The sequence below is a fragment of the Tauraco erythrolophus genome, chromosome Z (assembly GCF_009769465.1).
Source record: "Tauraco erythrolophus isolate bTauEry1 chromosome Z, bTauEry1.pri, whole genome shotgun sequence".
Lineage (NCBI taxonomy): Eukaryota > Metazoa > Chordata > Aves > Musophagiformes > Musophagidae > Tauraco > Tauraco erythrolophus.
The window spans coordinates 39,637,190-39,658,971 of NC_141496.1; the positions used below are offsets into that span (position 1 = coordinate 39,637,190).

At 43.0% G+C, this 21,782-nt stretch overlaps 1 protein-coding gene across 1 annotated transcript in view; it reads left to right on the forward strand.

The window, feature by feature from the left end:
• Nucleotides 1-829: 829 nt before the first annotated feature.
• Nucleotides 830-21,782, forward strand: part of EDIL3 (EGF like and discoidin domains 3) — a 273,150-nt gene continuing 252,197 nt past the window's right edge. The window contains exon 1 of the mRNA XM_086629011.1: nt 830-896. Coding sequence (XP_086485137.1) covers nt 830-896 — 67 coding nt within the window. The remainder of the gene's footprint in view (nt 897-21,782) is intronic.

Genomic DNA, 21,782 nt, shown 5'->3' on the forward strand with positions numbered 1-21,782 from the left:
AACTACCTCCGCAAGTCGCGCCGGCCTGTGTCCACTCCCTAATGGAAGGGGGCAGATACCCACAGGGCCAACGACTAAACCACGACACACTAATTTGCCGCGGAAGAGGAACGCCAGGGCTGCCAGTCCTGAGCTCGCTCCCGAGACCGCGATCCCCGCAAACGGGACCCGGCGGAGGGCAAAGGGGCGCGGAGCGGGTTTGGGGGGAAAGGCTCCGGCAGAAGCCCGCTCCTGCCTCCCTCCTGCCCTCCCCGCTCCCAGCCTTGGCAGAACACTTGGTTTCACGCCACCGCCTTCCCCCCGTCCCCGCCGCCGACCCCCGCATCCCCCGCCGCAGCGGCGAGGGAGGCGCGGCCGGGGGGGGCGGAGCAGGTGCCAGGGTGTGTCGGGCAGCACCGCCCGCCGCCGGCGCCTCCTCCCCACCCCCGATCCCCAACCTCCCCGAAGGAGCCACTCGGGGCGCGCAGAGCCGGAGCGCAGCGCAGGCAGAGCGGCCGCGGTCGCGCAGGAGGAGGAGGAGAAGGAGGAGGAGGAGGAGGCGGCGGCGGCGGCCCGCCCGCGGGACGAAAGCGGCCGGCCGGGCCATGCTGGAGGCGCGGCGGCACCTGGCGGGCGCGCAGAGCCGGCGGGCAGCGGGGCAGTGTCCTCGCCGCTGCTAGGGCGGCGGCAGCGGGAGCCGCGGCGGGGGCTGCGCTCGGCCGGGAAGGACCTTCGCTTCGCTTCGCTTCGTTTCGCTTCGCCTCGCCTCGCCTCGCCGGGCGGAGGCGCCGCCGCCGCCCGCCGCCTCCTTCCTTCGGCAGAGGCGGCGCGGCCGCGGGAGGAGAGGACCATGAGCCGCGCGGTGCTGGCCTGGCTGGTGCTCTGCGGGAGCCTGGCGGCGCTGCGCCTCGCCCGAGGTGAGGGGACGGGGGGCGGGGGACGGGGACCGGCGGGGACCGGGGTCGGCGCCGTGCCGGAGCTCTCACAAAGTCGGAGCCGAAGTGCGCGGGGGAGCGGGGAGGCACGACCGGCGGGCGGCTCTCAGCCGGGTCCCTCCGTCTGGGCTTGCCTTCTTTTTTGTTTTGTTGTGGTTCTTTTTTCCTTTCATTTTTTAAAAAAAAATACTTATCTCTACATTTTAAATAGAAGCCGACGAAAGATCACCCTCAGACATGTTCTGATTTGAAACTACGCTTAATTAGAGGGGGCAAGAAATGCCGTGAGAGCTTAAATGTAATCCAGATGAGCGGCTGGAAAGATTTAATAATATCCGCAGAGCTGTCCACATCTCTTTTCCCTTCCTCTCCTCCACCCTCAACCCCTCCCCAGTGACCGGTCTTCATTTTAATTTGAAGGCTGTTATCTTTGAGCCGGAGATCCAGCAAACCGCGGAACAGTTTTGCAAACACGTTCGGGGCCTTTAGCATCTCGGCAGCGGTGAGCAGCTCTTGTCAGGCGACTCTTTTCCTGCCTCCCCTCTAACTAGGGCATCTCCATCTGAAACACCAACGGCGCCTTCTCTGCGTCTCATGACCCCCCTTAAAAAAAAAAAAAAAAAAAGACCAAAAAACCTCAAACTCTACCCCAGAAACATAACTTTAAAGCTCTTAGAGTTCTCTTTATTATTGTTTAGAATAATCGTGTAGTGCAGGCTGAATGGGTTTTCCTTACTCGCCTTCAAAAAGTTGTCGGAGCTCATCTTCCAACGAGCTGAACGTCGTGATGTGGTGGTGGGGGAGGACCGGTTCCACTGCAGCAGCTCTTGTGAAGGCGGAGGGGACGGGGATGGCCGAACTGCCCGGGGTAAAAGGCGCCGGGGGCGGTGGGAGTTCACCTGCCGCCCGTCCCGTCAGCTCCCGGTGCCGCCCTGGCGCTCCCCGCCGAGGCAGCCGCAGCGCCGTCGGGGAACGAGCTCATCCCCCGGGACCGCCGCGGGTGCCCTCCGCGCAGCCACCACCCCCTTGCCCCACAGCACGAAATCCTCCGTGGGCGGCCGCCGTCCCGCGGGGGTGGGGGGGTGGCTTCCCCCTACCCCCCAGCAGAGCCTTTTCGCCCTCTCCACACGCGCTCCTGTGCCGGGGCTGTTTCTGTCCCTCCGGGTGATAGTCGGGCTGGGGAGGGGAATCTCTCGGGGTTGGAGACCTTTTTATCGTCCTAGTTGTGTCTCCCCGAAGCTTAGTGGAACAACTCTTACCCTAATGAGTAACGAAACATTTCTGTTGACTTTTAGACCTGCTCCCGTCAGTATTCATTTTTTTTAATTTTATTTTATTTTAAAATGAAGCCAGTGTATCAGTGAAATTGAATATTTTATTAGATCTTAAATTATTCAGCACGGTGGCTTCTCAAATCCAGTAACATTCGCACAGTTGCAGCGAGCATGTGATAGCTTATGCAATGTGTTCCTGTGCCTGCAGTTTATGCCCAAAATCTTTTAAGCAAAAGATGCTGTATCTGCCACAAAGTCTGGACTTGTCATAAATACTTTGCATTGGGCTTCCATGAGACTTCTCGTAGTTCACATCTGAGACATTTTTTTTTCATTTAAGTCTAAGGTCTTACCATGTTTTTAGGTAACTTCAGAACAGAGAGAACTTCATAGATTTTCTAGTAGAAGTGAAATAGGAAGGAAAAAACCCATTTGCTCTGTGATTGCTTGAGCTGTAATTGTTCAGTTAAAGGTTTATCCTTGGCTTTCAAAATGAGAGAGAAGAAAATTAGAGGGTTTTTTTTTTTATGCTGAAACAGAATGAAACGCTGCTTGACAGGTCTGATATACTGGGTTAATTTTGCTGGCTGTCATAACGTTTACTTTTAATAGATCCTCTCAAAGTTATGATGCCTGTAAGCACTGTAAGTAACTGAAACTCTTTAGAGAGCAGGTTTTGAACAGTACAGAAGTTTTTGTGCGTTGTTTGAACATTACTTGCTGATGAGTCCATTCATAATAGTGTATAATGGAAACCTATGGTAGTGTCATCTATGTGGTGTCCAGTCCTTCCCTGTCTTCTTTTGGGGTAAATCCCAACTGTAGATCAAAGTTAAGTCATATAGCTCGTTACTGACCTGTGTTTCCAGTCTATTATTATAGAAAAATAGCAACTATTCTTTTATTGGACCTCTGAAAAGTAATGATGGAGACCAAAATCCTGTTTATTAATTGTGTTTTAAAAACCTGTTTTGCTTTTTGTGTTCGGAACACGTATCAGCAATTTTTTTTTTTTTTCTGTTTTTAAAAAAAAGGGAGAGAGAAGGAGGAGAAAGATTGAAGGACAGAGAGAGATGATGATGATGATAATGATGATGAAAAAGTCATTCCAACGGAAGCCTGGAATTTTCTTCTTTGTAGCCAGTCTGAGAAATTTGCAATCTCATGCACCGTAACAGGAGTTTGATCTTCAGAGATGTGTTTATATGCATATATATGATGAAACTAGGCTTCAAGGGTGCAGTGACTTCTACTCCTTAGTTTGCAAGAAGGATGCGGGTGCATTTTTAATAAGGAATGTCCTTTTATACATATTTCAGAACAGCTGTAAGGTTTTACATTTGCTGTTGTTGCTGTTCCTTGATCAAATTTGAACACGAGCCAATCTGATGTACTACCTAGTAGTGGACAGGCAGTAACTACAAGACTGACTATAGAGACTATGAAACATCATTTCGGGTGGAAGAAATATAGTGCATCTCATCTATAGTAATAAAGGTCTCTGAGTCCCACTGTGTATGTTTTGAGGATCAAATAAGCCAATACCTTTCAGAACAGTCAGTGAAGACTGGGATCAAATGAAAGGAAAATCTATTTTAAGACTGGTGGCTGTTTTAGTCCCCAGATTTACCTCATGGAATGAAGTAAGCTGATCGGCTACAGTAATGGTTCTGTAAGTGCATAGCAAATTGGTATATTCCATGTCTGTGTGAAATGTCTTTGCAAGAGGATCTTCTGAAGATTTAACATTTGAGTTGTCTTTATTCCGAACTGCTTCTTAAATTATATCACGCTTTTTCACTTAGCTTATTGCTGAATTTTTATGTATGGTTTGCCTAAAAATGGTGTTGACATTGCCAAAACCAGGCAAATCTACTTCTTTATTTTATGACTTTATCCTGTGAGCCTGAGATAAATACTTTGGAACTTTCAAGGAACTGTTTCAAAGATGTTGCTTTTTCTCCATTACAGTGGGAACCTTCACTTTCTCTGAGGCTTAGAAGTTTCTATAAAGCCTCTTTCTGCAGCTGGAATGAGCTGCAAGGAGTAAAAGTGCTGAGAAACAAGAGAGGTAAACTGTAGCTTTGTTCTCATGTAACTATACTGAAAGACTGAAAAGATCACAGAGACTTTTAAAGACCAAGATTCTTCTGTTTTACGGAATGCCTCTGCATCTTTGGACGGCATCTGCTTCTGTACAATCTGGTAACAGTGTGACCCTGCATAATGATTTTCACTGTTCTTTTAACAAATTACATTTGTATTCAAATTGATTTTCCATGACTGCTCAGATAGCCTCCAGAAAGCATATAGCAGTTACATATACTATTTCATCCTGTACGTGTCTGGTCAGCCTAGGACAGAGTTTGATGTCAAGCCATGCATTGTTATAACTGGAATTAATAGTCCTGGTGGTATTCACTGGGTTTTCAAGTGTCCAACTTCCTCTTTCTCTGCCCTTTATGTCTTTATCCTTTATGTATTTTTTCAAAGGATATACTTCATACAAGGTTATCAATGGTAGCGTAGTGAAAAGGGGCACTGTCTTATCTTCCCTCCTCCACATTTTTCCAATTGCCATCCTGTCAAAAATCAAGGAAATGTTCCCCTTGGGAAGTTATTTCAAAAGAGCATCACTTTTTGTTAAGAAGTTGGTTTTTATGCCTTGAATTGGCTGGTTTTACAGCACATATCCTTACAGCAGCAGTAACAAACTCACAGGCTGATATCCCTTCAATGTAAATAAAGATATCAGGAGAAGTGGCATTTAAGAAGCTGCAAGAGCCAGAAACAAATCTGTGTTATTCTCAAATTTATTGTTAGTCACATATGAGTTAGTATGTTACCGTTTAAAATTTTTTTAGGTTTTTACATGTTTCAAACTTATTTACGGCACAAAGCCAGGAGTATTTTTGAAAACTTCGAGGATGATCAGCCTTGTATTACAAGTGATATTGGGCTTCTTTGTAGCATACTTGAAGCATAGCTGCCTTGAATTTGAAAGAATATGGATTGAACATCAAACCAGTATTAATTTATTTCTATTTTCAAAACAGGTTCATGGTGAAAATATGAGTTTAATTTTTCTTGATCAAATGGCACACTGGAAAATAAGTTAAAAGATTCAAACACAAATAAAGATTTTAAGAACCTTAACATTTGCATACCTAAAACCCTGGAAAATGCTGTCTCATACTAAGGACCTACATCCATTTTCCATTTAAAAGGAGTGAAGGGAGTGAGTAGGGGGAAGCCAACATCCGCCTAAATTCAGTGTGTTATATCAGCCTGAGGAGTAAGCGATAATAGGTCTAGATTTCTTTCTTTATAACAAGCTTAGATTGTGCAAGATGTTATCCTGGAGGGGAGAGCTGTTTCCTGTGTGTAGTGACAGCAGGGTAGGACTGGTTTCCTAACAATATGGTGCATAGGGGGTAGAGCAGCTTTTGTGCCATTCGTGTTGCAGGACCAGAGCGTGGACCTGTTCGAAAATAACTGCAATTGCGGACCTGGATGCTGGATATTACTGAAGGCAGGGGCTGAGCTAGCAGCTGAAGCGTCTCAGAAATTTGGAGACGCAGGACTTTGTGCATGTCTTCTCGTGGTTTGGTATATTATCACATCTCTATCTGGCTGATGGGGGAATACACTTAGCGGGGTTTTTCTGTTCATTTGTGTGGTTTTCATTTCTCTTTAATCAGCAAGCTGTGTTACCTTTCATCATAGCGGAGGTGTTCTTCGATTTTAAGTTTTAAAAGCTGAGAAATGAAACAGATCATAATAAAATGTTTAGCTAATCTAGCTAGTAATTGCAGTATGTGGTGTGTGAGTGAGTACATTATGGTATGAAACACACATGAAAACAACTTTATTTTACGTACTATATAGTGGCTTTATGCATATATACTGTATTGTGAGTATATCTACACTTTAGATGGTGTACAGGGGAATTGCATTCACTTATGTGCCACACATCTAGTCTGCTACTTCTTAACACTTTGGGTTGTGTTAGATAAGACTTCATCATTCTAGGAACTCAGGATGAAGAGCTCTGTATTTCAACTCAAAATTTGTTATATCCAGCAAAAGCAATGAACGCTAAGGCTGTTTTTTGAGACGCCCAATAGTACTTCTCACTCTACTCCCTCCTCAACTTTTTAATAAGGGACCGCTTGTAGCAGAGGCGTTTTAAAATTGTAAGACTTTGGTGAAGTTGTTTGAAAATACAGAAGAAAGTATTCATTCCTCTGTGCCATTGAAATGGAGGATCCTGGAATATCTTAACTATACCACTCGTGGCAGCAGAACGTCAGATTTTCAGTTTTAGGAGTTAGGATTTTAACCACAATCCTTAGAGCACTGAACTTAAGTATGCAGATGACAGCAGGAAGGAGCTGCAGGTGGATAACCAGGCGCAAGAAGATGTGCTCTTCTTGTGCAGAGCCTGGGCAGAAGCTTTGTGCATCCCAGCGGGAAAGTAGAGGTGTGAGCCAAAGGTGCTTTAGTTTCATGGATCATGTGTGACCTTGGAGGCCACAGAGGGAAGAGGGAGGGGAGCCAGGGCACTGTTGCCCTCCACCAGAGGAGGTGGGAGGGTTGGTGCGGGTTCTCCCTGTCACCTCGTCTCAGGGGGTATGTGGGAGAGCCGGGGGCAGACTCGAAGGTATAACCTGTCCAGCATGTAATCTCTGCATCAAATGGTAACTCTTGAGTAAAGCTACTAAGAAATTTGCCAACCCAAAATACTTTATCAGAACGTTGCGATTCTGCACGTATGGGAGTTCAGCCCACGACAGGTCTTCCCTGTCATGCTTGCCCACCCGGGACGTGGACAGCATGGGTTCAGGTTGGCTATCAAGTGGCTCAGACTATGGATTTGAATCTGAGAGTTTCAAATTTTTTATTTGAAAAAGAGCAGAGCAGAACTTTTTTAGTGTTTTGCATATTATGTTCTTTTCCTGTCCCACTCCCCTTGCAACTCAATTGTTTCCAGTTTTAAACAACACAAGGTATTTGCATAGCCACATTGTGGCCCTACTGTAGGATAAAGCTGCAGTTTAGACACAGAGGTCTTTTTTTTTTGTGTGTGTGTCTTTGAGTATTCTCACAATAGTAACTTTTTGACAGAGACAAAGAAAAAACCTGAAAGAGATGATTGCTTTGCCAATTTTTAGCTGCAGTAATTTTATTTGCCATGCTTCTGTGTAGGGAGGCTGACAAAATTTCTACAAAAACTGCTTTTTTCCTATCATTGTCAAGATGCTGTGTCAACCTGTATAATTATGGAGAGCTGTGACAGCAGTGCGTAAATAACAGTAATTTCTGCCATCTGATTACTCATGTCTTAGGCTTCTACAATAGAGAAGCTACAGCAGACAATATAGGAAATACTTTTGGATGCTCCATGTGTGAGTGTGAAAAATAGAAAACAAAAGATGTTTGATTTATTTTATTTTTAACGTTTACATCTTTGAGTCCATCTCTCCCTCATGTACAACAGCCTCTATCGCTGCTGGATATCGTTGCACGCAACCAACCCCTTTAATCCAGGCTTCCTCCCTCATTATTCTCTATTACAGTCCCATAGGCCGTACTGCTTTAATCTGTGTGCCAATTTTTTGTTTTTCTAGTTAAGTATTACATTTGCAGACAGTGGCCTGGGCTCTGGGACTGGTGCTTTTTTTTTTTTTTTTAACTCACACCCTTTGCAGCTTGGGCTTTTGAAAAAGAGATAGAGAAAGTATTATTTGCTATGTAACTTGTCAGATTCCTCACTTGTGTGAGGAATTGCACAGGATTGCCTTGCAAGGGCTTTTCTAGGTTAAAAATGAATGCCTAGTAGCTGATTGCTTTCAGGTACTATTCCAGAACTATTTTAAAACCACTGAATGTCCATTTATTTGAACAATTTTAAGGGAAGATTAGATTAATACTGTGAATAGTGCACAGTGTGGATGGGGAAATTATGAGCTGTTGTCATGGGAAGTAGCTAAAATGATCTAGTAGTTCTCTGCTGTGGTACGTCCTATATATATTTTTTTAATGATACTTTTGTCTAATTTCGTTGATGCCTTTTTTTATGGCTTACCTTCTGACCTTGTACAAAATGATGCATCATTTAAAGGTACTCCTTTGGGATAAAGATCAACCTCTTTAATAATGGCTTTCATTTTCCTGGGTGTGATCAAGCCCGTCCTATTGTAACGTCTTTCTTCACCAGGCTTCTCTTTAACTCAGTGTCTTTGTTCAGATGCATGTTTTCTTTTAGAAACTTCTCTAAGAAATGCTGCATTTTTGTACTGTTGCACACTTAACATGTACATTTACAGTCTGGTTCCTTACTGTGGTGGTTTTGCTTAATGTCAAACTCTTTTCCAAATGTGAGTCTTGTGGTTTGGGCCGTACTGAAGTGATAGTGGACAGCCAGGGATCAACAAAAAAAGGTAATTTAAGCATTGTCAGATGTACTTGGGAAAGTAGTCTCAGAGGTGTATCTCTTCTTTCATGAAATCTATTGGGGAAAATAATCAAAGCAACATTCTGAGTAAGAACCTTGAAATAAGCTGGAGTAAAGTGTGGTTGACTATATATACTGGCTTAATGTTATGACTATATCTATATTGCTTCACTCAGCAAGAGCAGTTATGACTCTAGTCTGCCTCAGTATCTTTCAGTATACTTGAAAAATTATGTGCCAATATGCATTTAAAAGGCTGAGTGTGAGTAAACGTAGCGTAGTAAAAGGTGCAGCTCGGACTTGTGCATCAGAGCCTCTTGGCCACTGGAGGGGTGAAACAAGGGTCTAGGCTGTAGGAAACTGTGTAAGTCTCTATAGTTTGTTCCTGCTGAACATCAGCTGAGACGAGCAACTCCGTCATGTGAGATTTGACACTATGGCCGAACCCATCTGACTGCTCTTGGCCGCTTACTTTTCCCTAATTTCAGCACTGGTGATGGTCTTATGCAGAGCAATAAAAAACTTAATTTCTATGCCATGCTAGTCTTCTAGTAGTGTAGCTTGTGTGGATGACTTAGGGCAGGACCAGGCAAGCCTCAGTGCTGTTGCAAGGAAAGGTGATGGGAAGAGGGAGGGGGGAGCGAGCGTCATGGGACTGTTGGATACCAGATGTGTCCTCATCTGTTTCCTTCAGGGGGAAGTTACAGATAGTTTTCTCGGTGACAGCTTACACATTTTTTTGCCAAGAAATAACATTTCTGGACCTTCCCTCCAAGTGCTCGCTGACTCTCAATGTGTGAACCTCCCAGGTCTGGTTTTGAGTGCCAAACAGGTGAACTTAAACCACTCTGAGCAGAGAGACAACCTCACTCCCCCACCCTACCCTAAGGCACAGAATGCCACGTTTCTCTCTGCCTTGTATATAGCTATATATCACCTGCTGGAAACGAGGTACAGAAGTCGGACCCGTGAGTATGCATTGCATTCCTGTCTGCATTGCCTTGGCGTGGTTGTAGGCAGAGGAGCAAATTCTGCATTTCTCCTGCCGTCTCCCAGCCCTCAGTATCTGCATGCTGCCTCACCATCCCGGGGCCAATCAAGTGTTCATTAACGAAGCTGTCCTGGTAGGTTATTTTGATGAGGACAGATTACAGTGTTTTTTCTTCCTTAATTATTTTGTGCCAAATATTTATCTTATGGATAAAGATCTCTCCTTGGCCATGCAAAGCAAACGAGGCTCAGGAGCTACCTGTGTGCTCTCGGTAGAGCAGGAGGAGCTGCCTGCCTTAGGAATTTCTGCCCTGCCTCGTTTCTAAGCAAGTAAATTGCTTTAAAACTACTGGTGAGTGGATGTGGTTCTGACTCCTCCATTAAGACCGACTGAGGGCTGAGCAGGAAGAAAGAAGAAGCTAAAATAAATGAGTAAAATCTCTACGTGCTGCAGTTACTTCGGGAGGAAAAAGAGAAAACTCTTCAAAACATTAATAAAAAATTTCTTCATTATTTGTTTTGCAAAGGCTTCGTGTGTATGTGTGCATGCTGAACCTGGCAGCTGGATTCAGCTGAACAAAGCTGCACCTTTCAGCAAGTGCTACCTGATCAAGAAGTGGTGTGACCTTCCCAAGGGGCAGTGTCCCTTTAAGCCAGCTTCACACACCAGCCCTATGTGTCGCTTCCTAGGATCTGAGACCAGTGGTTGACTGATTTTGACCAATTAGTCTGCTGCTTGATTGTTTTTTTGATAGGCATGTTTTGATTTTTTTTTCATTTATTTCCTGTAGAAAGCAATAAATAATTAAAAATAGGTACATTGGTTTCTTTTCCAGTAATGAATTGTGGTTATGACATTATACTTGCGGAAAAATCTGAACAGAATTTGAAGCCTCAACTAAAAATTTCCTTTTAAGACAGAGGAGGGAAGAAGAAATATCCCAAAACTGCCTGAACTTCACTGGAGTAAAGATCAGTCCAATTTAATTATTATCGGTTTTCTGAACTGGGCTCTTTCTCTAGAGCAACACTGTTTTCAGAGCTGAAGAACTGTAGCAAGAAATACAAGAACTTTTCTTCTTTTATATTTTTGGAGATTCAGGAAGCTACTCTTTCACCCTGTAAGTGTTCTAGTCTGGCAGATAATCATAATGTCTTGTACTAGCATCTTTCGTAGCAATCTTTTGACTCTTGTGTCACATCAAGCTGGTTTTGTTTTGTTTTGTTTTTTTTTCCCCTTTCTTCTTGAAGTGTGTCTGCCTTCCAGATGATACAAAGAGCATCGCTGAAAGTCTGAAAACAAAGGTCAGTATGTCACATAGAAAGGCTTCTACCTTTAAGAGAAATAATGAGATTTGATGACTTATGTCTGCTAAAAGCTGTGATATTAGGTCTCCTGTAGTGCGAGCTCCTGTGCTGCAAGCATTGCAGCTGCTTGCATATACATTTCATTGTGTGTGTGTGAGAAGTGTTAGCATACTGGTAATATTTACCCAAACAGTTGCAGAGATCTCACAAACAGGTAATCATCTGGAATTGCTGTTTCTGGAGAACTCTCAGTTAATGTTATTCAGTGTTCTGACTTTATTACTGTACATGTGAGAGATTCTCATTTCTTTTCCATTTTCAAAATGAGGTGTTAGAAGCTTTTAAAATTGAAATTGCAAATGCCCAGTCTGTTTACAGCATAGTGTATGTATTTTGTAACAGTTGGAATAATTTTTAAAAGCCTTTAATACAGGATCTCAGAACAGATTTTCTGTAGAAAAAGCATCTTCAGAAAGGGTATAGTTTTGTTCTGCCCCATTTTCCTGTTAAGATACAGCAGTAAAATTACTGAAGATTTTAGACATATTACATCTGTTCTTTGAAAGAGAACAGCATAAAAGACATAAAATTACTGTTCTAGTAGATTACAAGCTGTAGTGTATATCTGCTGAAATTGGCTTTATGGAAGGTAGTTCTTCTAAGTTGATGTAGTTTAAAAATAAAATACTAACTTCTTTTGGATCATGCCAGCCCTGAGCAGTGGAATAACTCTGAACTCTGTATTGTCTTTGCTCTTTGGCTATGTAGGCTTTGCCCGGAGTTTGGGGAACAGCCTGAAGGCCACAGATGGATGTCACTCTACCAGTGACCGATCAAGGAGTTGAGTCAGTCCTGTGCCACGTGCCTCTTATTGCTGTCTGTGCAGATAAGGAGACTGTTTAGTCTTGACCCTCTGTAAGGCGTGGTAGATCCCTTATTCTCCTGGTGGAAATGAGTACTTGGAAGAAATTACATATCTATATGAAGTTTGTGATACATTGCCAGTGTTGTTCTTGGAGCAACATACATGTGTCACCACGGGATCCCGTCAGAGCTCATGGGTAGTCTGGTTATAAATGGCAATGGCTTGAATTGTAAGAGGGATGTATTAGCTGAGGATGATGATTACTGTATTACTGTGCAATTTTTATGGTGGCTTTTGGCTTTTTCTGACATATCTGTAAGTACTAACACAGGACAGATCTTTATATAGTATTTATATTCTGCAATTTTCACCAAAAAGTGAGGAGTGGTGGTGATGTTTGTAGATAAAACAGGCTTCTGCAGTCAGTGCAGCTATCTCAGGCTTTCAAAAAATTTTCTGTTGAGTGTTTCCCTGTGTTAGAAATGACTATATGTATCCTTGATATCTATGTAGTGACGTAGTTTTTTATCACTAACTACCTTGAATTTTTATACTATGTGTAGTGTTGTCTGGAATTGTAAAGGAGATCTTGGTGGGGTTTGGTTTGGTTTGGTTTTTGTGGGAAGAGGTGTAATTCTCTTCCATTTACCTGGATTTTTTGTTTCTTCCAGCTTGAGGTTTTTATGAGATCCTGCTTTCTTCCTTTGCACAAAGGTTTTACGTGGAGTTTTTCTGGAACTCTCCTAATAATTGAAAGCTTTCTAATAGTTCTGAAAATTAGCAGTGTTACAAAAGGTAATGGCCAAGGACTAGAGTCAGCTGCAACCTCAGTGCACGCACAGCAGGAAACGCAGACAAAAGGCTTCACTATGTCAGACACAGTGTTATTTGAAAGTGTTTTTCATGTTTAGGATTTATATTATACCTTAAGCCATTGCCTTTTTTCTCTGGACTATTATTTATCCTTTTTACTTTTCTTTTTTCCATTCGTGATGTTGAACTGACTTGAACTCCTGGATTTTTGATTTTTCAGTTGATGGTTCAAAGACCAAGGGCCCTAGCAGATGTTAATCCAAATTCGTTGTTGAAAGTAGGTTGCTCTTCACGTTTAACTCTTTCAGGATTATGGATTTTTGTGGCTTCTCTTGGTTTCAGTAACACAAAGACGTCTCTTGTGAATACAGCAGAATAACTTTACATCAGAGCTTCCTCTAGATTAATGTCTGCAGCTTTGCCAAAACTATTATCTATATTGCAAGCTGTCACTTCGTGTCCAAACCAAGTAATTAAATCTTCAGATCAGATGTGCGTTTTTTTATTATTATAAACATAGTTTAGGATTTTATGGTTTCACAGAACCTTTGGGAAAGAGCTGCAGTACAGCTCATTAGAGAATGGGCTAAAACCTCTGTGAAATTTTGGGTTGTTGTATTACATTTTCGGATTTGGACTCCTGTCTCTCAGGCAAAAGCTGCCAGCACTGCATTAGGTGTGTTTGTGCCTTAATGACTGCAAATCCCTTTATGATCTGATTTGGGGCTTTTAATCTGGGTTGCTTGCCAGCAATTATATAAAACACCTATCAACTTTTTTAATAACTGAGTGGTGAAATCATCCTTTTGCAATAAGCCGGTTGAGTAACACTGTGTGTACCTGAAACGAACACCGCAGTCTTTCAAATGTAGGTGTTGTAGGTGGCCGTTTACTCTTGGAGAACATGGTTCATTTATGTTTATGTACCAAATGAGACTGCTGCTGGCATAGGCTGGACCAATGACCCTGGTACAACAGGGACCTTGACCCAGGTGAAAGATACTAAGGGAGGATGCTGCTGCTCCAGCCTCAGGCTGCAGACATGTCCGGGGTGGAGACTCCGATGATGGCCTTGCCTGCTGGAGTGTGCTGTGTACCATCAGAGAGAACAAACAGGAGATTAACATGGACTTGCAGTGGTTCCACAAAGCCAACAGCTCAAGTCCTGCATCGCAAAGGGAGGGAAATCTGGAGGACCACCTCCAAACAAACTATGGGTGGAAACTTCCATGATGGGAGAAGCTGGAAGCTTGTCACTTCTGGCATCTCATCTCAGCCCCCTTCTGTACTATGCGTTCTGCAATTATAGATATCGACCAAGTGACCAAGCCAAAAAAACAGGAGGAGATAGCTGATGGAGACTGCCCTGCAGGGAGCAGAGGCACCTGTCTGCTGACCCGATATCTTGTCTTGGGTGCTTAGGTGTGAGATGATGCAGAGAGACTGCAGCTAGTGATACTGCTGGGGAGGCCTGGCAAACAAAACATAGGATTGTTGCTCAGTAGGGTGGGTGATTTGGTGTGGCAGCAGGTACAGAAGGTAGAGGAACTAAACACTGCTGTTGCCACAGTCCTCCTCAGCCAGTCCAGCCAGTGCTCTGTGCTTGGAGAGACAGGTCAAGGAGAGAAATAACGAGCACTTGGGGAGCATCAAGCTGGGGTGGCTGGAGACAACCTCAGCCATGGGCCAATGGGCCCAGGCAGCCTGCACCTAAGGGTACTGAGAGCTGGCCACTGTTCTTTCAGGGTGAGACGTCTATAAGCTCTGGGAGATCGTGGAGATCTGGGGAGGTACTCAGTGACTGAAGAAAGACAAATACCACATCTGTCTTCCCAAAAGATAAGAAGGTTGACCAAAGAGGAAACTCCAGCCTGGTCAGCCTTACCTGGTCCCTGGGAAAATGATGGAACATGTTTCTGGGCATGTGAAGGAAATGGTGACTGGGAGCGGTCACCATGAGTTTACTGGGGTAAATCAGACCCGACCCACCTGATGGCCTTCTAGGAGGAAACTACTGGTTTGTGGATGGGGAGAGAGTGGTGGGTGCCATGAACCTGGGCTAGAGCAAAGTTCTTGACACTGTTGGTGTTCTCACATCCAAGTTGGGCCATGGTGGTTTGGATGGATGGACAGTGAGACATGAAAAACTGGCTGGATGATGGGACTCAGACGATTGTGGTCGATGGGTCATATCAGCCTGGAGATTGGTAACAAGTGCGGCAATGCTGGGGCTTGTCTGAGACCTCTTCTGTTCAGCATCTTTATCAGTGGCATGGAGGAGATGACAGAGTCCTTGTCCATCAACTGTGCAAGTGACACCAAACCACGGTGACCAGTGGATGTCCTCAAGGTCAGGGCTGCCACCAAGAGAGGCCACGCTGGGGGAACAAGCCAACAGGAGCCGTAAAAAAGGAAGAATACCCTGGGCAGGGAGAGCCTTTGTGAGGGCATGGATGTTTGGTTTTTGGACCCTCAGTTCAGGAAAGACCTGGATAAACTGGGGTGAGGTCAGGGAGACCACCATGTTGGTTGAGGCTGGAGCCCCTGCCCTGCAAATAGAGGGACCTGTGGGACCAGGGCTGTGTCAGCAGGTGAGGGGGCAGCTTCAGGGGCACAGGAGCAGCCCCTGCTGCCTGCAGGAAGGGAGGTCCAGGAGACGCGGACAGACCCCTCACAGTAGTGCATGGCAGGAGAGTGAGACTCGTCTCCTCTGTAAATGTAACCCTTACTGGGGAGACCCAAGTCTCACATCGCTGGTAAGTCTCATTTTTTGTAGCTCTGTGAGATTGAGAGTGTTGTTCAATTAGCCGTCTGCAGAATGATGATTTTTATTTTTTGCCTTTCAGTGCAAAGAGAAGGATTGTATTTTATGTAGATGCTAGCAAAGATAAAATCTCAAGACCTACAGGGTACATCTGGCGTTTTTTGGTTTTGTTTGCTCGTTCACTTTGTGGCTTATCATTAATAAAGTAGACTAAGCAACGTTAAACAAGCTGCGATTTTCAATGTTAAGTTTTTTTTTATTTCGTTTTGCAGTTTTCACTTTATAGTCTTGCAGTTTTGTGGGCTGGCAGTAAGAACCCAAAGCCAAAGATTTACTTCCATTATTAACTTCCTTTTATGTTTGTTTATGAAATACAAATGGAAAAAATGAGTAGCAATATGTAGAGATTCTTGAATGTTTTCCTGCTTGAGATGGTAGTAATAGAAATGTCCAATTTCCAGATTATGACAGAAAACCACGGCTTTCAGGCGTGTTGGAATGAAGTTGTGAATCTGCATTTTAAAATGCAATCTGGATTTGGCATAAGAGATCTCAGATGAAACCCTCCTGCTAAGATGATGAGATTTATAGATTTAAGATTCAGTGATCATGCAAAGAGTTTAACAACTCTGCTCATACGAGTGTTAAGGGAAGAAATTAAAATGAATTGAATTGGTGATTCATTTTGGTTACACTCTGGGGGAAGAACAGACATTTTCTAATAATTAATTATCTAATTTAAAACCTCCCTGTTTCTTGGCTGGGGTAAGAAATTAGGTATTTTGTATAATAAAGCAGCTGATCTTTAAAATTAATGGAAAGTGCTGTTATATTTTTCACAGAAACTATAGGGGCTTCAGTTCACTGGGCTCTGCCTCAAGAAATTAGTTTCAAGCAAATTAGCCAGTAAAATGAATGTACCCTGCACTAGTTTATTAATAAAAGTGGTGTGTAAACATAGCTGATCAGTATATGGCAGTCTGCAAAAGAAGAGGAGTAAAAATACGCGTAGATTAAGTGGCCTTGATTACTGACCATTCATCATGAGCTGTGTTTCTCTTAGTTCGGTGTGAAATGTTTCTTTCACTTGAAAAAGGAAGGCATGTTGGTCGAATAAGCTGGGCAGTTTTCATTGCCTTTGATTACCTTCATTAAAAATTGAGCATGCTCAACAGAAGAGTAAAAAAAGGCACAATCTTGCAGTGCCGTGGATTCTGTGGAAGATGTATTCTGAGATGTAAACGTTTCACTCTTTATCACAGCAGTCATCAACTAGGAATTACGTTCAGGGTTAATGTTCAGATTCTGGTATTTTCCTCTGATGCTTACACAAATGTTCTCTCCCAGCCAAACGTACCATGTTGCAAGAGCTCTAAATTAAAGGCATGCTTTCTAGTTTTAACTTTTTCACTAGAGTCTTAAAATAGTAACAGAGCTGCTGATACGGCACTGATGGCACTAACATGCAGGATGCTTAGATGCAGCAGGACAGTTACTGATTTCTCATACTCCTACTTAGTGCATTTGACTGCAAGAATAAGGCCTTATTTTAAAACAAGATAATTTTATTTTTGAGCCGTCGGCTTGATGTCCAGTTGTGCAAGTACGCTATTGCTGCTCCTGTAACTTCTGATCTGGAGCATGAAATTGCTTTGCAAATGTTAAGAGTGATATTTGGGGTAAGTGGCCCGTCTCTCTCTTTTTGTAAGTTTATTGAGTTGCAGCAGAACCAGTGACATGGCAAAAGGTTTCATGGCAAGTCTTTGAAGACCATGGTTAAGTAAATCTGTCTAATTCTGTTCTCACCGTGTCTAGGGATATACTGGCTGGCACCACAGCACTGCATGTAGCCAACCATAAAAAATAAAAGAATCGCCAAACCTTGCAGCCTCAGGATAAGAGAAAATGCTGCTCGAACACAGATGGAGCCTAATGAATTATGAGACTGTGATGTTCAAAGGGGCTTTAGAGCTCGTGATCCCCTGGTGTAACTAAAGGTCAGCGATATGGTCTGACAAGGAGAGTTTTAAGGACGGTTTTAGGGAAGATGAAAGGCAGCTTTGTGCAACTTTTCAAAAATATCTTTCCAAAGCTAAAGGGTGACATGGGAGAGAGTGAAACACAGGGTGCTTTGGTGATGAATTTTCAAACACGTGGAAGGTTCAGCTGGACTTCTTGTTACTGAGTACGAGATGATACGTTAAGAGGTACCCTTTCAAAGAGCTTTGAAAATACAGAGCAGTGATATATGTTGGACGTGATAGGACAGGGTGAGAAAATGGAAGTGTGAAAGGACAGTAATGATCTAGTTAAAGCAAAAGGCTTGTGTAATGCTCCACAGTAGCATTTGGAAAGTCACCGTTCCATTTCTGAAAGCATGAGTGAAAGATGACAAACTAATACAATCTTAAACAGATGAGAACTTGTGCCAGTGGGCAGGAAGGGCTGTGCCTAAGGGGTGTAATTAAGGAAAAAATTGGCAGAACATCACCCAGTGTAGCTTCTCACTCTCACCCCTCTTAGGATCAAATGGCAGGCAAAGTAATAATGGTCAGCATTGCAATATTATTTTTGTGCCTTATAATCTATTGTGATTCAGGATCCTTCACATACTGCCAGGAAATCAAGGTCACTGAGGACTTTGAGAGAGTAGTTTACTTGTTAATGTGCTTCTTGGAGAAGCTGAAGATTAAAGCTCAAATCTTTGTTCTTCTGTATTCAAATCTTTCTTTCTGTCCAGAAATTCTAGCACGCATTAGGAAGAGCTCTTCTGTCTGCCTGTGGGGTGCAAATACATGAAGTAAGTGGTGAAAAGGGAAAACCTATCCCTAACAAAATTTTAAAATAAGCTAGTTGAACATGTCCAGCTGGTTCTAGTTGACAGCATTTGGAAGGAAAACTCTGCATTGTAGCCCCACTATCTGAGCTGACAAAGAGTGAAATGGAAGTTTGAACAAGAGGCGATGAATCTCTTATAATGATTTTGGATAATAAACCAAATTTGTTCCAGTTTTAAGCTCTGGTGCTTGTTTTCCTTCAAAAGAAAACGATATGCAGGAGAGCCTCTTCTCTGAAGCGAGAGACGTGGGGACCTTCCAAGCTCCCAGACCCAAGTGCATGTACAAGCATTACACTTTACTGGGCTGAGGTCTGAGACCCCTTTACCCTCCGTGCTACCACAGCCTCTTTCTTTGCACAAGTTTCCAAGGAAGGGAAATCTAGATGCCTTGATTTGGCACACTGTAATTACTCCAACCTATACTGGATAATTAGGAGACTGCAGTCTTGGGACAAGTTATGTAGTAAACTGAGAGACCTTTTTAGATTTAGTTCATGAAGGTCAAAGTGTAAGTCATTGGGAAAAGAAGGGTGAAAGAAAAAGTACTTTTTAACACTATCAGTGCAAATAATATGTTAGATAGAATAGAAAGGCTGGATAATTACTGCATGCAGATCACACCTATATTGTCAGCCTTCAAAAAGCAGTCTGGTGGATGATTTAATTGAGCTGACTTAGAAAATTATTTACCTTAGGCAATATCCACGAATGTTTTAGATGACCATGTGTAATGATTCAATGGACTTATTGGGTATTAGAGCATGTTTCATGAGAGAAAGAGAGAGAGAAATGTGATTTTATGTTGGGCAGTATTAGTCAAGTCCAATTTATCCTGCAGGAGGAGAAATGCATGCTGGAATAAGTTACTATGAGCCACAAATCTTGGTAGTTTGAGGCAGTGGTCTGCTCACTTAGGCCCAACGGTGGTCGTTGGTCCACATCAGTAAAACTTGTTTGTTTCTTAACTATTACACTCGAAAAGCTCCTTTTTACCTCCTTAGGAAAAAAAACCTGCACCGCCCCTTTGGAACATGAAAGAAGCAAAGTACTTACTGGCAGTTGAGACAATATAGGAGCATTTTTGTGAAAACAGATCTCTTATCAATTTTGTAAGTGCAGAGTCAGAATTGTCAAGTGGGAATCCAGACTTGTGAGTTGATTTGATGTGGGACTCTGACTTCCATTTGTGCTCTATTTGCAGAATCTTTATGCTACCAAAGGAAGATGAGGAGCTATCCATTTTTCTCTAGCTTCCACCTTCAAAGTATTTAAAACGTTGTATTAACAAGTAGTATTAACAAAGCTGTGTGTATTAGCACTTAAAAGTAATGGAACATTGATAAGGAGAATCTCCTTAAATTGTGTCCTTTGTCTGCACAAACTGCGGAAAGGACAGTGTGTTCGAAAACCTGTACATTAATTTGCTCAATTCTTGAAACAGATGAATTTAGTTTTATTTCATCTTAAAGATAAAAATGACTGGTCTTAAGCTATAGCTAAACGTAAACCAGATTAAAATATTTGCGATTTTCTACATGGCTCTTTGCGAAAAGGTTATGAGACCTGATTCAAACATAGCAGTCTTTTTTGTCCTTCCAGACTTTTGAAATCTCAGATTGTAAAAAAATTTTAGGTAGATATTATTTTATGTCAGAGTGAAAATTAAATGGAAGGCAGATCTTGCATAGGTTAACATTTTTGTTTAGTCTTACTGAAAAAATAAAATGGCAGAACACCTTTGTAGAAACAGTGGTTGCAGAGTCTCGAAGGCAATGAGCCATAGAGGTGAAAGTAACAAGGTTGTTTATGCCTTTGTCTCCATAGCTTTTTGTCAGCAGTTGCTGTTTTCAGAAGGAGCCCTGCTTGCTTCTGGTTCAAAGCCAGAGCCTGGTTCTCAGGCAGTTTTGGAGCAGCTCTGTCTTCCACCAGCTGAGAGTTTGGCCCCAGGTTTTTCATAGAATCATAAAATGGTTTGAGTTGGAAGGGACCTCAAAGATCGTCTAGTTCCAACCTCTCTGCCATGGGCAGGGACACCTTCCACTACACCAGGTTGCCCAAACCCTCGTCCAACCTGGCCTTGAACACTGCCAGGGATGGGGCAGCCACAACTTCGCTGGGCAACCTGTTCCACTGCCTCACCACCCTCAATGTAAAAAAACTCTTCCTTATATCTAATCTAAATCTGCCCTCTTTCAGTTTAAAGCCATTGTCCCTTGTCTTATTACTACATGCCCTTGTAAAAAGTCCTTTTCCAGCTTTCCTGTAGGCCCCCTTTAGGTACCGGAAGGCTACTGGAAGGTCTCCCTGGAGCCTTCTCTTCTCCAGACTGAACAGCTCCAACTCTCTCAGCCTGTCTCCGTAGCAGAGGTGTTCCAGCCTTTGGATCATCTTTGTGGCCCTCCTCTGGACACGCTTCAACAGCTCCATATCCCTCTTCTGTTGGGGACCCCAGAGCTGAACGCAGTACTGCAGGGGGTCTCTCACGAGAGCAGAGCAGAGGGGCAGAATCACCTCCCTCGACCTGCTGCCCACACTGCTTTTGATGCAGCCCAGGACATGGTTGGCTTTCTGGGCTGCCAGTGCACATTGTTCTTTTGACAAAGAATAGCACCTTAAAGTGTCTGCTGCTCCTTTCCTCTGCTTTCTTTTATGGGTATGAGTTGTGCAAAGTTTTGGTTGCTACGTGAGTAATGACTAGTACATGCAGGAAAGTAATGTTTTGCTAATGTTTTCTTCCCATAGCCATTTATACGCTACCGTTCATGAGCGTCTGTCTGGCTCATGGATAACAAAAAAATATAAACAAATACCGTGTTCAAATAATGCCATGTAACCTTCAGAAAAGCAACTGGCAATAGGTTGAATAGCTGTAGAACATCAAGCAATGCTATAATAAAGCCAAGATGCACTTGAGTGTGATGATACTATGAAGTCTTACTGTATGAGTAATATTTCAAGCATCTAGATACAATATTTACTAGAATCAGCTTGCCTGGGGAGCTTCCTGCTTGGGCTACATTCCCTGTATTTTTTTATTGACTCTCTGTATGCTTGCTTCTTATTGTTCTAATAAGGTTACAGCTGAACTTGCTATAACTCAGGTGCCAGGATACATTTGTCTGTGTCATTCTCACAACTTGGCGAAGGTGAATTTTGATTTAGCAATAGATGGGAGCAAAGCTGTGACTTGTCATAAAATTTCTGGATTTTATTTTTTATTTATAAAAACTTCTCTTATTTTAATAGTAAATACACTCTGCTTATAAAAAAATGCTGTTTTTAAATTGTATTTGATGGGAATTATGTGGATACTTTATGTTCTCATGGAGCAAGGTGGAGCAACCTCTCTTCAAGGTCATCTGTACTTTTGAGTTTTATTGATATTATCAAGATACAGGCTGCATGATGATTGTATACCAGGACCACATCAGAATATGTCACCTCAGTTTTACTAATGATGCTAGTGCTGTGGTCACTGGAATGACCTTTGGGGTGAAAGAGTAGGAAGGATTAAGGCCACGAGGAGGCATCTGTGGAGGTTATGAGAATGTGTGTAGA